The sequence below is a fragment of the Mycteria americana genome, chromosome 23 (genome assembly GCF_035582795.1).
Source record: "Mycteria americana isolate JAX WOST 10 ecotype Jacksonville Zoo and Gardens chromosome 23, USCA_MyAme_1.0, whole genome shotgun sequence".
Taxonomy (NCBI): Eukaryota; Metazoa; Chordata; class Aves; order Ciconiiformes; family Ciconiidae; genus Mycteria; species Mycteria americana.
This window is the reverse complement of record NC_134387.1, coordinates 4,164,797-4,180,685: the sequence shown is the minus strand read 5'-3', so window position 1 is coordinate 4,180,685 and position 15,889 is coordinate 4,164,797. Positions and strand designations below refer to the sequence as shown.

The 15,889-nt window shown below is 46.1% G+C and overlaps 1 protein-coding gene across 2 annotated transcripts in view; it reads left to right on the top strand.

Annotated features, from left to right (window-relative positions):
- Window positions 1-15,274, top strand: part of DPYSL2 (dihydropyrimidinase like 2) — a 55,603-nt gene extending 40,329 nt beyond the window's left edge. For both annotated transcript variants that reach the window (XM_075523399.1, XM_075523400.1), the window contains exons 8-14: window positions 2,615-2,735; window positions 6,242-6,398; window positions 6,560-6,701; window positions 6,923-7,093; window positions 9,926-10,105; window positions 11,565-11,730; window positions 12,410-15,274. In XM_075523399.1, coding sequence (XP_075379514.1) covers window positions 2,615-2,735; window positions 6,242-6,398; window positions 6,560-6,701; window positions 6,923-7,093; window positions 9,926-10,105; window positions 11,565-11,730; window positions 12,410-12,501 — 1,029 coding nt within the window. In that variant the 3' untranslated portion in view covers window positions 12,502-15,274. The remainder of the gene's footprint in view (window positions 1-2,614; window positions 2,736-6,241; window positions 6,399-6,559; window positions 6,702-6,922; window positions 7,094-9,925; window positions 10,106-11,564; window positions 11,731-12,409) is intronic.
- Window positions 15,275-15,889: the final 615 nt, after the last annotated feature.

Genomic DNA, 15,889 nt, shown 5'->3' with positions numbered 1-15,889 from the left:
TGAACTCAGCTGTGCTGTCTGCCCGGAGTGGAAGCACTTGGTCCAGAAGTCTCCTCCTTTAATGTCCTAGGAAACAGAGCAGGAAACAATGTCATCTGGTTCCCTCCCTCCTTTTCTCCAATGCGGGAGTAACTTTGTGTTTTTAAAAACACACAACTCCCTTTAAGCTGGCTGATGACAAAGGCTAGATTCTGCGGGTGGCAGCAGATCCATAATTCCTGTTGACTTCAGTAGGAGCGGATGTTTCTTGGTATCCCTCTGGGGTGCTGTTAACGCTAGAATTGGCTTTTCGTGCCGCCCCTTACGGGGTGGAAAGCCTGTCCTAAGGACTTTATGATGATTGTCATCTTACTGAAGAGCTGCTTAATTCAGACCTCCATCTACAGCAAACTAGCAGGCGTTGTTGAACAAGTCTAAAATATTTATTAAATCAAAACTCCCACTCAATTCAGTGAGACTTACGTCAGAATGAAGCGTTCAGGGTCTGGCCATGTGCATTTGTGTCTTACTTGGAGCGTACACATCTTCTGAATTCCCAGGTTGAGCAGAAGGCATGAATTAAGGCTTAAGTTTCACTGCTGACTCATGGGTTTAGCTTGCTCACCTCAGTAACCTGGGTTAAGCCAAGGTGGTGATGTTCAGCACATTGTTCCAGCCAGCAAAGGGAGCCTTAATTAAGACATCACCATCCCAAGTCAGCATCACCCATCACTTTCTGGAAAACTCTCCCCCTATTGCTGAGATCATTCTGTGATGACTTTTCGGAGCGATCCATCATTTTTTGTTTTCATTTTAGCCACAAAAACGCTGAAAGCACAAGCAGTCCAAGTGCTCCAGGAAATGTCTGTCTTTTTTTCCAAGAGAACTGCTGTGCTAGGGCTTCTAATGCATACTGGTAATTGCAAACATTCCCCTCTGGACTAGTCGTTGGGTTATTGTTATGTGCCTGTCACCATAGCATCTGGGCACAAGGCATGAATTCAGCAGCCTTGTTCTCTTCTGTGCAGAATATATTCTCTCCTGCTTAGCAGTTGCTCAGATGCCTTTTGGTCAAAAGTCTGAGGATGCGTGTTGTTTTGTCCCTGCTTTGCAAGTGGGAAACTAAGGCACGGCGTGGAAATGTGACTTCCAAGTGCTGCAGCGACAGAGCTGTGCACAGGCCTGCTTTAAATGGGCAGTTTGCAAACTGATGCCATTGCCTGGAAGCATTGGCCCGTCTGAGTTCTCTCCTTGTCTCTCAGGAGGGACAAGTATGCTTTTCTTGGCTCTTCCTTTCAGCCTCTGTCTTCCCTGCAAGTGCTGCTGGCTGTGGCATACTCGAGTCAAACGGCCTGGAATAAACACCCTTCCTTGCAGCCTTTTCCATTTGCGTGGGGCAGCTGGGCCAGAAAACGTCCCCTTCTGTACATCAGCCTGCCTGGGGAGGGTTAGTCACAAGCCCTGGCGTGGTGACAGGCTAGGGCTTTAACCCTTTTGGCACTGCCTCTGGTTTTCTTTTAAAAACTCCCAGCTGTTGTGTTGTTTTTCTCGAGCAGTCCAGCTGCAAACAGAGCAGTGTTACAGGTGGCGGCTTTGTCAGTGTGAGCAGAGCCGTTCTGGGCACTTGGGCGTCAGTGTGGCACATACACCGTTTCCTAAGCTGATGGGTCCTTAATTTCAGGTGGTACTTTCAGTGGATCAAGCGCAGCGCTAGGAGCTAGCAGTCAACGCATCCTGATTCTGGACTGATGATGGTTTACAGTGCTTGGCCTGCGATAGATAAGTCACTGTAGAGCGGAGTTTCAAAAGTGCTGAGCGTGTGCCAATCCTGCTGGAGCCCACGGGAGGTGCTGGTAGCCTCTTGCGTTGGGGAATCAGGTGGCTGATTGCTTTGGGTTTTAGTTTCCTCTGTTGTTCGCTTGGAAAATGTCTGTGGTATTGCAGGCGCGGTTCTCCATGGTAGTAGGCACTATGAGCATTACCCCGTTGTTAAATCTGTCATCTGGACTGCTTTGATTAGGATGTGTGATCTGTAAAAGTCTGCAGAGTGATTATGTTAATTCTAAGACTGTAGTTATAAAGTGACCCTCAGTCTTGCTGAGGTTACCTCTCTACACATGCAAGAAAAAGTGGTTGATTTATGGGGTGGCTCACACTCTGTCAGATCCCAAGCCAGATATTGTAGTGGAGGGTACAATTTAGGAGGCTTGTTTGCAAACGTGGCTTACCAGAGTATGTGGCTACAGCATCTCTCTTCCGCGTGGGCTGGAACACGAATAGTTTTGTTGAGTCAACATTTAGTTGCTTATTTTTGTCTAGGTTAAAGAAGGGGCTTAATCATTCTGACCTTGAGCACCTGGAGTATTATTTTAGGACTTAATCTGCTTGCAGAGAAACTTCGAAGCAGCCTGGGAGAAAAGGTAGTAATGAGAGGGGACTACAGCTTGATGTCATTTTAATTATCGTGATTACACTGTACGTTTTTCTGGCTCAGAATCAGAGAGGTGGAAGGTCTCTCATCTTGGCCCTGCACACCCTGTTTTCCTGTGAAGGCAGAGGCTGTGGCCTCTGAAGGTGAACGGGATACGCTAACGTGTGGGGATGCTACTAATGTGCTGCTGGCTTTGTTTCTCAGGTGGAGGCAGAGGCTGTGAACCGGGCAATAACCATCGCCAACCAAACCAACTGCCCCCTTTATATCACCAAGGTGATGAGCAAAAGTGCCGCTGATGTCATTGCTCAAGCCAGGAAAAAGGGTAAGTTATTTCCCTTGGATGGAAGCACCCTATTAGCTCATGCAGTTCAACTCCTTGCCAACATAAGCTTCATCCCTACAGGAGAGGTTTCTTTTTCCAGTGTTATTGTCCAGGCTGTTTTTTAAAAGGTCCCAAGCAACTGCTTCTGTCTCATCTCCCACAGACAAGTATTCAGTGGTCGTATCAGTGCCAGGAGCCATTTCTTCTGCTCAGCCTAGAGCCTCTCTCTTCGCACTCATCCTGCCACATTGAGCTGTGCGCCTTCATGTTATTGCAGAGTAATTCCGTGCCGTCTCCATTTAATGAATCCCCCTGGAGATTGCAAGCTGTGTCCTCCTTCCAGCTGCTGTGGTCTTTCCTTGGTGCTTTCTGCTGAGCTGCTTCCTGGGGTCAGAACTGGTTCCAAGAGTCCTGACGGAGGTCTCTGACTCGTGAGCCCTGTTGGATTTAGTTGGAGTAGCCAAAGAGGTTACCGATTCCAGCTATCCACCGTGCTCCTTGCTTGTGAAATAGGTACTCCTCGTGTGCTGTAACTCACAGCCTGGCATCCAAACAGGAATTGGAATCAGTAGTCTGGGTTGGGCTGGGAATTGCAATCGCCTCTGATAACTCTGCCTGAGGATGCTGCAAGAAGCAAGACTCAGACCTGCGGTGGATGCTGCTGCCTTGTGTCTCCTCTCTCTGACTGAGGTCTGTGGGGGAGCGGAGCTGCTCCGAGTGATGCAGTAGCTTCTCCCGAGTCCTGACCCTGCTGTCTTGCCCCCAAGGAGCAAGGGTTACAAAGCACAGTGAGTGCCTGTCTCCCTGCTTTGCTCTGTGACTAAACCCTTCGTTTCTATTTAAAGTGGCTCTGGGTGGGTGAGTAAGCAGGAGGGATGATTTTCCCCCTTCTTTCCTCAGAAGGGTTGGATTTAATTTTATGCAGTCTGAATAAGCCTGAATGGATATACAAATGACATCACTTTCCATCTGGGTGTTTGGTGCGAGAAGAGCTAATTTCCTACCACAGCAAACAGATTTGTGTTTGTGTATTGGCGCAGAAGTATTTTGGTCCCATGATTCCTGTTAAATGAGTTCAGAGTTGGTGAGGAGGACTGATTTCCAAGGCATCTCTTTCTGTTCGTGGCATGGAAGCAGCTCAAACTGTTTGGAATAAACCTTCCTCTCCTAGCTCCATTAGTGGAGATCCTGCTGAAATGAGAAGATGTGTTGACATGCAAAAGTGGCTGCATGTTGCACTACCCCAGAAAACAACTTGATGTGGCTGCGCAATCCAATCCTATAAGCCAGGGGAGCATCCCTTCCTTTTTCTAGGTAAAGTGCTGGGTACATATGCACCACAGACATGCAGCGTCAACAGAACACCCTCTTGCTATGCTCGCTGTCCCCTGCGACCACTAGCTGGCAAGTAGATAGGAGCGTTGGGATGCGGGACCATACGCTTATATTGCAGGAGCCATAAAACACAACCTGACTTGGATGGATGTTACCCTGCCTGTGAAAGGTGCTGGGATTGTCCCAGATGAATGATCCACAGAACTCACTGTAGTTAGCCTCCTGAGTGAACTAGCATACGCAGTTTTCATTCAGATTGCATTTTCTCCTTATAAGGAGAATTTGGGGTATAAATGGCATGCCATTCTCTGCTCCTTTATTTAAATAATTCAATTAAAATGCTGTGCAGTTACCCAACTGGGTAACCCAGGAGGGCCACACACACTAGCCTTGCCCTCCCAAGCAACAGAGGAAACATAACTGAAGACTATCCAAGGCGAAAACAAAACAGAATTGATTTGCTAAATGGAAAAGTACGAATGTTATTTAAAGCCAGATGTTCCCAGTGGCATTTGTATGGAGGAGATTCCCTGCAGACTCTGTTGTTGGCAGATCTGGGAGCTTGAAACATCGCTCCCCGCAGAACAATCCTCCCAATGTATTGGCCCACAACAGGCCTCCCGTTAATAGCCAGCGTGTGTTTTGCCTTGTTCTGATTTCGTAACCCTATTTGTGGCAAGTGATGTCAGACGGCCTCTTCCTCTGCTGGTGGATCCCCTCTGACAAAGGCTGTTCCTACACCTCCTGTTTCAGTGTGGTCCTGGAAGCAGCGTGAAGCCAGCTAATGCAGCGTTCAGCCTCCGCTAACGCACTCTTTCCCAGCTAGCTTGAGAGCCTATAGACCTAACAGTAGCTCAGACAATATGGTGAAAGAAAGATCTTTTTTTTTTTTTTTTTACTCTGCATGGTGAGGTGTGTAAGACCCTGCTGACCAATTCTGGGCTTGCCTTTGCCAGTCTTTTCTGATTGAAGTATTTAGGGTTAGTATTTTAACTACCCACGTCTTTTGCAGGCAGAAACAAATACATGAAGTGTCTGGGCTCAGAAGCCAGATGGATAGGCGCTTTACAGAGATTTCGGGAAGGTTGCATTTGGTGAGCAGATCTGTGGGGCTACCAGCTTGCACCGCGTTTGAAGTTGCAGCATCTTGCATCTGCTTGGTGTGCAGATGTTGCTGGTGCATTCCAGCTTGCAAAGTATCGTGGCCTTAAGGATCCGCTGTTCCTTCATGTGGTTCCAAAAATGTTAATGAAGAGGAAGGATGCACTGGTGGTTAGTGCACTGGACAGAGAGTCAGAAGATCCAATTTAATTTCCTAGTTCTGCCACAGATTTACTGTATACCCTTGGGGGAATCACTAGGTTTCCCTGAGCTGCATTTGTGAACCAGAAGCACCGATACTTCCTCTGCGATGGGCTTTTTCTGTAGGCAGGAAACTTTCCTGATAGGCGCTTTCTCTTATCTGATCTATGCACAGAGCCTGCTCCAATAAACCCAGCCTTTTTAGATCTTTCATACATCCACATTTATAAAAATATTGCAGGCACTATTTTTTTTTTTGTTCTTTTTCTTCCACATCCTTTCTGGATCAGACTGGATCTCTTCACAGTTCCCCTCAGCCTCTTTCATGAGGTTCTTGGCCCAGGATATAATACAGTGGATCTTTACAGTAACCCTTTCAAGCACAGTTAATCAGCACTGACCTCAGCAATTGTGTAAGGGCATTGTGCGCATTTTGCTGCTCCGTGTTCTTATCGGTAACAGTATCTTTATTATTCACTCAGATATTTAGATGTTTGGATACTTATTCTGAGGGACTGATTTTTGGAGAATGCTCAGTATTTCTTTAGAGATCTCAAGATAGGCATATAAAATTAAGAGCTTGCTTGTGAAAACATGTCCTTAGTAACATAATACAGTTTCAGAGGAGCATTGAACAGGCCAGGAGTTTAATGATGTCTGATCATCTGGTTATGCAGGCCAGTGAATTCAATTCGGTGTTGTGTCTCTGTGATCACGTACTTAAGGGGAAGTACCAAGAAACCGTGCGATGCTGGCGTAACTTACCCAACTTGTCCTATTTCAGAAGGATGCTTTATGCCTGGAAGCCAGGCTGGAGATGCACGTTGCTTGGTGCTCACAGCAGATTTGCCTGTATTCCTGTCCTGTAGGCACTGTGGTGTATGGAGAGCCCATCACAGCCAGCTTGGGTACCGATGGATCTCATTACTGGAGCAAGAATTGGGCTAAGGCGGCAGCTTTTGTTACTTCCCCACCACTGAGTCCTGACCCAACCACTCCTGATTTTCTCAACTCACTACTGTCCTGGTGAGTAGAGCTCTTTGTGTTCGTACAGCATGTGCTTCATCATGCCACAAGTGGGTGATAAAAATAATAGCTGTTCTTGCCAGCAAGCGAAAGGCTTTTACCTTTAAGGAGTAAACCTGCGTCAATAAAATATCCTAAATACCTATCATTGCCTTTTCCAGTGGAGACCTCCAGGTTACTGGCAGTGCCCACTGCACCTTCAACACTGCGCAGAAAGCTGTTGGGAAGGACAACTTTACCCTGATCCCTGAAGGAACCAATGGGACTGAAGAGAGGATGTCCATCATCTGGGATAAGGCTGTGGTATGTCACACGTGTCATAGGCTTAGGCTGCAGCTAGACTTTCAGAGCAGAAAGAGCTGCAGCAGTGTGTTGTTTTCTCCCCCCAGATGCTTGTTATGGTCCTTTCACCTGAGGTTTTTGCCCCTGTAGAGATCATTGGGAATCTGCTGTGCTGTCAGCTATTTGCTTTTTGGAGTGGTCCCCACCTGGCTAATGCAGTAACTCCTTTTGTCTGTCCCCAGGTGACTGGCAAGATGGATGAGAACCAGTTTGTCGCTGTGACCAGCACAAATGCAGCTAAAATCTTTAACCTGTACCCGCGGAAGGGCCGTATTGCAGTGGGCTCGGATGCTGATCTGGTTATCTGGGATCCTGACAGCGTCAAGACAATCTCCGCCAAGACTCATAACATAGTAAGGGTATTTCCTACGACGTGAGCTCTGCTGCTCGTTTCCTCCTTCAGTGCCAGACTGCGCTGCCAACTCATGACAACTCAGGGCTTTGTTTTCTCGATGCCCCAAGCCCTCTCTGGTCTTACACCCAGTACAGCTCAGTTGTCTGAGCAGAAGGGAAGACGATTGAGTCCAAATCTGAAATCACATGAATACCCAGAGGTTCCCCTGGGAGCAAAGAGATTGTCTGCTCTTTCTGTGAGCGTTGGATGCTTGGGTCTAAGCACGCAGAAAGCTCTTTAAATCTTCTGAAATATCAAAAGGCCTCTTATCACAATGTGTTATTTGTGACCTTCTGGCTTGCTAGCAGTGGGAATGTGAACTGCCCCTTTTCTAGTTGGGGTCAGTGAAGGTTCTCAGCTCGTGGACACCTTTGCTGGAGATCTGATCCAGATCAATGAGTCTGAGTGGATTTACACCACATACTGATGTGGCACATGTGTGTGGAGTCATACTTAGACACGATTTTACTGGTCATCATCCCAGTGTTAGTTGGCACAGGGAGGCACAAGGCAGCACCCAGACTAACCAGACCTTCCCCCTGTTTCTTCTGTGGCTTTGTGGTGGCACTGTTAGAGGCACTGTTTGCTTGTGGCCCACAGCTGTATCCCGTATCTTATGCCTGGCTCCTACGGTAAAAAAGCTGTCCCACCCTGTGGGAAACTGCAGAATGGTCCCAGTGCAAAGGGCTGGTTGGAGTCTCCCTGTGACATTCGAGCACTGTCTCAGAGAAAGCAACCACTGTTTGCATTTGTTGACGACTTGTTTCACTGCTGGCGATGAACCTATGGAATGTTTCCCTGGAAAAAAACTCCTTGTTCTTTTTTCCGTGAATGCTTTCATTCACTCTGGAGCTGAAGGAGCAAAATTTTCTTCCACACTTGGATCCCTGGGCACATTCACAAAGAAACTTTTTTTAAAGGTTTGGTTCACTTCCCTGTGACAAAACTCTGTGTCAGAATTGGTCACAGATGGCCTGGATTCATCCTGCCTGTGCTTAGACTTCTAACAGGGGTATCCAGACTCGGAAGTCTGGTCACTTCAGTCACCTTAGAGGTGCTTCCAGACTCATCACACCTCCAGTCTGGAGAGGGATGACGTAGAGAAGAGAGCCCAGGGACATACCGCTGTTAGGTGCCAAATTTAGTGGTCTGAACCTGGGTTTGTGCTTACGAATGGCTCGGAGAGCTGGAAATAGCTTGCTGGATGGAGTACTTGAAAGTCATTGCCAGTTATTGGCTTTTGTCTTTAGGAGATGAATTGGACTCTTTAAATTTCCTAACACAAAACTCAGAGACTCTATCTTTTGTGGATATGCTCCAGTACAATCGGGATTGACTCCATGATTTTGCCATAGATCTGGGCTAGGCTGAAGGAGAACAAGGTCCGCTGTGGAGCGATCATTCAGAAATACTTTATATATGCTAAGGACTGCAGATCCCCCTGAAACTCTTGCAGCGTGCAAGAGGCCTCGGCATTCAATGATCAGCTATTGCCAAAGGTCGCATCTTTGAAGTTGTGCCAAGACTATGGAGGATGAAGGGCTCTCGTTTTCAAGTGGTTTGTTTAGAGCTTGAAGGGCTAAGAAATCACAGCTTTTTTTCTTGCACGTCCAGCTCTAACCTCTTCCCCTGTCATTGCATTGCCTGTTATACCTGGCATTACACCTGTTGGGGGAGTTTTTTGTGTCTCACACTGCACGTGTGCCTTGTGTTAGAGGAGAAGTTGATACAAGTGATGCTTTTAGACTCAAGTCATCCTAGTTTGGTCAAATATAAAACAAAAGCCCCTTTGAAAGTCAGGCAGAGCGGTTGCTGCAACACAGGGAGACGTAGTGATTATGTGGCATCAGATGATTGTTACTTTTTAAAATGCTAGAGCAACATACGGATATTTTCCAAGAATTCACACTGCTCTTGCCACCGTCTGGCAAGGAAACATTAGGAGCTAGAGAGGGAGATAGTGTTGTTCTTGGAACCAGCCTGATTCATAAGCTTCTAACCAAGCCTCCTCCTTTGCCACCACAACTTTTTTTCAGACTGGACCTGGTTCAGTGTCGGTTTAACCGCCATTCTAGCTAATTGTAAATCTGCAGTCGAGCCTACCCATACTTATAACACACTTCAAGAGCAAACTCCATTATTAACTCAGTAAAAAAGACCTGGATTTGTCTCAGAGACGGTCACTAGAGTAACAGTCCCCAAATAACATGGTTGTAGTGCGTCTCATTCCAGGATGCTTCATGGGTGGGACATTTACCAGTGATTCTTTTAAAACTTGTCTTTTTTCTTTGTGGTGTAACGTTTCCAATCCTGTTAATTGAGGATGAGCAATCCCATTAGAGTAAAACAAGATTGTCCTGGTCCCTGACCCATCAACCAAAACACTGGTTTGAAATACAGCTTTTCAAAGTTACCATTATTTTTAGTATGAAACTCAGATAAAACTGTATTTGGCTCCTAAATCCCCCGCAATTCACAAGGGATAGGTGCCTAAATGCATTTAAACAGGTAGGCTTCGAGATGCTCTCATTTGAAACCGTATTTCCTCTTTAAGAATTTTGTTGCAATGGAAATTTTGCATGAGTAAATCCTTAATAAATTTAGACTGATAATAAAGACCGGCCTTTCTATTAAGCCACAGCATCTACAACTCAGGTAAATGCCGCTGAGTTCGCTTCCATCTGTCCTTAAAATTTTGGCAATTAGCATGACTGGTGATTGCTAATTACAGCACAGCAGGCTTTGCTGGGATGAATATGTTTGCTTCACGTTGTCTGTTTGTTTGTTGCAGTCTCTGGAGTACAATATCTTTGAAGGCATGGAGTGCCGTGGGTCGCCCCTGGTGGTTATCAGCCAGGGGAAGATCGTGCTGGAGGATGGGAATCTCCATGTCACCGAGGGATCTGGACGGTATATCCCCAGGAAACCGTTCCCTGACTTCGTTTACAAGCGCATCAAAGCAAGGAGCAGGGTGAGTATAAATGGTTGGATGCACATTTGTTCTCTCACTGAAACTCCTGAGTTAAAGTGGGTGGAAAACAGATGCTATCCCCTGGCTCGCAGACGCACACTTCTGCAACAGAAAATGTTCCCTGGATAGGAGCCATATTTATCTCATTCCTCTTTCATTTTTGCTATTTGCTTGAATCATTACAGGAGTATGCTTTGGCTTGAGCTTGGATTTTCTGCAGATTTTATTTTTCTGCTCTTTAGTTCTTCTCCGTCTTGGGACACCTCGACAGAGCATGTGGCCAGGAACTGTCCAGTTTGGACATGAGTCCATCTGCAAATAACCCGGCAGGCTTCTCCTGTCACAGAAGTATCAAGAGAAGTTATTGATAGCATTTATATATCAAACCTTTCAGCAACCATTTAGAATTCTAATTTATTGTTATAGATACATTATGCTGCTTTCCCTTCTGTCAGATATGATCAGATGCTCTTGTCTGGTGACTGGTGAGTCACAGGCACAGCCTACTGACTGTTTAAAAGCGAGAATTTTCTATTTTTAAGAGGCTAAAATTGTTGGAGAAGTGTTTTTGTAAAATACACCCATTCAAAACAGAAACTGCCTTTTGATATGCCTTTGGTTGGTAAAAACTGACAGAAGATGACGCTGAACTCAGCTGCAACTTAGTTGCTGAGAATTTAAGAAGTTTATTTCTAGATGAAGTCAGAATTTTTAGGGGAAAAGTATTTTGATGTTTGAAGTGTTGCCCTCTCCTGGACAAAACCAGAGCTGTGTTAGTTCTGCTGACCATAGGTAATCTTCACATTCCTTGCAAATGATCTTTCCTTAATTGTTCTTCTGAAGAAATTGCAAGTTATCAAAATTACAACCTCAAATAATTTAGCACCACGGAGAAGAGATCGGTGGTTTCTGTTGTGTTCTGGTCTCCCACAGAAATACGTGTCTGACCTATAAATCCAATTGGGCAGCATCTCAGCGGGAATAATTGCATTTAACCCAATCTAAAGCTCCCAGGCTGGCGATGGGAAGCTAGCCTGGCTCCTCTTTATGCAGACCTGTCTCTGTCTCAGCATTGTTTTGCTTTTTGGGGATGAGTAATAAGTTTCATTTGAGAGTTGTCGGGAGCCTTTAATACAACAGCAGGTAGGTCGAGATCATTAAAGGACAGAACCTGCGGTGCAGGGGACGGACCGGCTGTCTTCTGTAGGCTGCTCACACCAGCTAGCAACTAGCTGGAGCCACAGCAGTCCAGAGCACATTTCATTTTATCCGAGCTGCTTCAGAGACCAGCTACCCCCCGAGGATCAGCACGGAGGAGATGATGTATGCTTTCAAATCCTCTTACCAAAGATAAATCTTGAAACGTGTGTCTTTGGCTTAGCAACAGCTGGCCAGCTGTTTAGTTCTGTTTTGAAGGCTGTTTTTGACCCTGAAGGCTGCCTGCTTCTGTGTCTTGCAGCTGGCCGAGCTGCGGGGTGTGCCTCGAGGCCTCTACGATGGACCTGTCTGCGAAGTGTCAGTGACACCGAAGACCGTCACACCGGCGTCTTCAGCTAAGACGTCTCCTGCCAAACAGCAGGCCCCACCCGTGAGGAACCTGCACCAGTCTGGATTCAGCTTGTCTGGTACATACTTTTATGGGGCTAAATTGCTTTGAAATCACGGCTTGTTTATACTCCCATACTCTGAATTAATTTTGCTGAAATTGGAAGGCAATGAGAGAGGCTGTGATGTGTTTTTAGCTTGGAGGTTATCCCTTTAGAAAGGAAGAAGAGCAGTATAGGAGCTATTGTAAAGTCCTGCTTATATTCATGCCGTGGCATGAATGCCGAGTATCCCATTGCGTTCTGGGCTCGGTCCTCAGCCGGGTGTCTGAAGAGGGCAGATGGCACCAACTTCAGCGGAGCTTTGCCAGCTGAGACCAGCTGTGGATCTGGTATGTGGCAGATTCGATTTCTCAGCGTGCTGTTTCAGTGCAATAAGGGAAAACTATAAAAAGGAATAAAAAGGCTCGCGAAGGGAAAACCATTTAGCCAGCTCGTATCTGTGCAGGGCTGGGTGGCTCAGGTGTTCGGTGTGGACGTATTAACGCAGAACAGGTTTCAGCAGAATTAAGGCACTGGAGGCCAGTAAGGGCTTTTCCTCCAAAGATGATGCATTTTGGTGCACACGGTTGGAGCCTGGCCTAAGAGGACTTGATGGGTTTCAGTGCAGCTGTGCTCTCCCGACTGCCCTGTCCTGCAGCTCGCTCATCGCAAGCTCTCGCGGGCCCGGGGGACCTGACGTTGCTTCTCTCTCCCGCAGGGGCACAGATCGATGACAACATCCCACGCCGCACGACTCAGCGCATCGTGGCACCGCCCGGCGGACGTGCCAACATCACCAGCTTGGGCTAAGGACCGACCCCTTCTGTGCCCGCCTAGCGGACCGGGGGACGGGGGCACCTGGAGACCCTTTTTGATTCTTTTAGAGCCTGTGACAGTTACTGCGGGCAACCAGTGAGGGGGGGCTGAAGTAAGGCGCCTCTTTCAGTCCCCTCAGATTCCCTCCTCATCTTCACCAACCCCTCTCACTTTCTCCCTCAGCCCCTACACATTTAAAGAAACAAACCCTGTTTTGACACCTCTGACATGCAAAAGTAAATGTAAAGAGGATGTTTGAGATACGTGGCCTCTGTCCCATTCAGCATCTTTCTTTTAATAAAGGAAGGATAAAGTGAATTTCCCTGGAGCTGCCTTTAAGACACACACAAAAAAAAGGAATAAATAAATAATAAATGTAAAAAATAGCTTTTTTTTTTTTCTTTTTTTTAATGTCAAGCAGAAGAGTAGTTCAAGGGTTTTAAACTGGATATTCTGTAGGGTTCTGTGTTCCAGCAGAATAGCTAGGTAACACGAATCCCAGCCTGTCTGTAACCATTCCCCACCACCACCTTTGAGGTCACTGAATAGCTGTCTGCTGCCAAGAGAGAGAAACAGCACTAGGAATTGAGAAAGCGCATCGCACCCAGCCATCGGGTGAGCTAGAATCATTGGGGACTTTGGTTCTCTTGGTTTGTTTTTTAATTTTTTTTTTTCCTTCTGGATTTTGCTGCAAATTAGGTCCTTGAGGAAACACTTTTTTTTTTTTTTTTTATGTTTGTGTGTGTGTTTGTAATATGTTTGTATCATTGTGTTTACGAAGCCTTATCTGAGAACTGGGGGTCTCCCTGTTCTTCCTGGTCCTTCCCGAAACTCATTCAAGTTACAGGCTCCCGCCAGTGTCACTGCCGCTGCCACCCTGGTACTTCAGGTATTCCTGGGTTGCACCATTCCAGCCAACGCTTGCCACTTAGCTACAATAGGAGGTCGCAGAGCAGGTTCATAAGCTATGATCTTCACTTCACTGTACTAGGTCTTGAGCTGGTGCAAACAAAGGGGCTGGATGCCAGCTGAGGAGCTGGGACAGAGTCTCTTGAGAAGTTTTTAGCAGTTAGTTTGTCTTCTGTTCCTGGGGATGGAAATCGATAAGCAGGGGGCCGTGGGCAAAGAGCAACATGTTGCTTGAAAGGTTTCTGTAGCAGCCACGTTCCCCCTTCCCGGCCATCGATGAGTGGTTATTTAAGACTTTGAGCGCTTATCTTTAGCTCTCATTGAAAGGCTGGTCAGTTGAGCGTATGCCTGAGCATCTGTGGCAATTCCAGTTCGAGTCCAGATGCCCAGCTGTTGTAACTGGGAGCCTCAGAGCAGCCCGATGGGTCAACAGCAGCTGAGAATCTCTCATACACGGTGCGAATTTCACAGTCACTCATTCCTTTAGGAACTTGCCTTTGTGCAAATATTCATGAGAAAGCCTGGTGGTTCCCCACCCTTCCTCAGATGCCTGCTGCCTCAGATTTGAGAAACCAGAGGCCACGAGTGGTCCTTGAATGAATTTAGGAGCTTCTGTGGCAGTCAGCGGGGTCTGGGCATTTAAGTATCTTCTGGGATTGAAGGTCTTTTAGCCCTAGCATTGGAGGCTCATTATTTTCAGGACATGGAGAATAAATCTGCACCATTAGATTCCCACTGAAACTTAGCTGGAGGGCTCGGCGGTCCCAAGGACTTGGCCCGTCTCTTCGCACAGAGAGCTTTTCTACCCGCAGTTAACACAGCATTACCTCCACTGTCGGTATGCCCTGGCACTCAGCTGCATCTTCTGCTTTCTCTTCTATTTGTACTTTGCCACGGACATTGACCTTGTTTTTCATATTTGTGAGTATTTTCTGAAATGGTGTTTACAGGTTCTTTTAGGGGAAAAAACTATATATATGAAGGCTTTTAAGAAACAAGAACCAAATTTGTTGTTATGAAGTATCAATGCTGGGATTTCAAAGGATCTGGAAGCTATGTAGGTACCCAAACCCTCCCAGCTTCAGCACCTAATTCCTTTAGGCCCCTTTGAACACAAAAGTTAAGAAAAACATTACCATATTCATCCATGCATTTTGCATTTAGGTTTAACTCTTGGGTCTTTTAGTTTTGCATAAAAGAGTTTGCACTTTGTTTGTTAAGTAATCCGTGAACTTAATATATATTGCAGCTATTTTCATTTTTTGTCACCTATATGTTAAAATCGATTTGAACGAGTTGGGGAGAAAAAAAAAAAGAATTGCAGATCCGTTTCAATTCTGCGAAACACTTGCGGCTCTTCAGTATTCACTTAAGTCTTCCTTTTTTTTTTCCTTCACTGACTCATGATGACTTTTTAGTTTTAATTTGTTCTTCAAAAGGAAAAAAAAAATCACAAAAAAAGATTTTTGCAGGCTATGTAAGCATGTTTTTTCCTGTGAGAGCTCGTCCGCTTTGTGTCTGTTTAATGAATGTCATATGTAAATGCTTAAAGAAAAAAAAAGACGATGACTTAATTAATTAATTAACCGCAGTGACTTGAAGCTCTAAAAATAAAAAAAAAGTAGGATTTAATACTAGCTGGATTTAACCCTTGGATTTGTGATTGTGAACCATGAGTGGAGGAGCTGTAAGTGCTAAAGCTGATCATGTGTGTAGACAAAAAGAAGTACTGATATTTGACCATTGTCTCAATGGCAAAAAAACCCACCCCAACCCCAAGTCTTGTGTTTTATTCCTTAAGAACTCTGTGTTATATTACCATGGGAACTCCTAATAAAGACAGAATGTTGTTGTTTCACTAGGTGCGTCCGTGTCTCAAGGCGATACGTGTTCTGTGTAACCGCGTACCTTGGCTGGTGCCTTCAACAGCTAAAACCTGACCGAGCTCTGAAATCGGTGCTGGTGTAGGCTGATGGTAGTGCTGTGTAGGAGTGAGAGGTACAGTAGCCACGGTTCCTTGGAAGGTGGTGATGGTAAAGAGGAATCAATGGTCCACGGTGTAATTTCCTTGGAGAAAAGCAAGCCTCTTCTCCGGGCGGTTGTCTGTTTAAGGCAGTATTTGGCAAAGCAGAGAGATTTGCCTGAAAACTCCAGGCTCCGCATTGCAGAGATCACTGATGAAACGCGAGCAAAAGAAGCTAAAACTATTGGCATAGCCCTCAGCCCTCCAATGTGTTTCTACTTGGACCCTCGTAACGGTGATGGAGGAGGGGAGAGAAAGTACAGCTGTAAATAGAAGCCACACACAGATAACTGAACGGGGAGTGTTAGAGCTGGCTGGAAAAATGCCAGTGAAGCTTTTGGTGGTGGTGGTTGGGTTTTACTGTGTCACAGAGATGCTGTGAGTGAGATCGCACCGGATCGTGGGAAGGGCTCAGAAAGAGCCAGCGTCGCTGTCAGCCCCTCAGGCCGT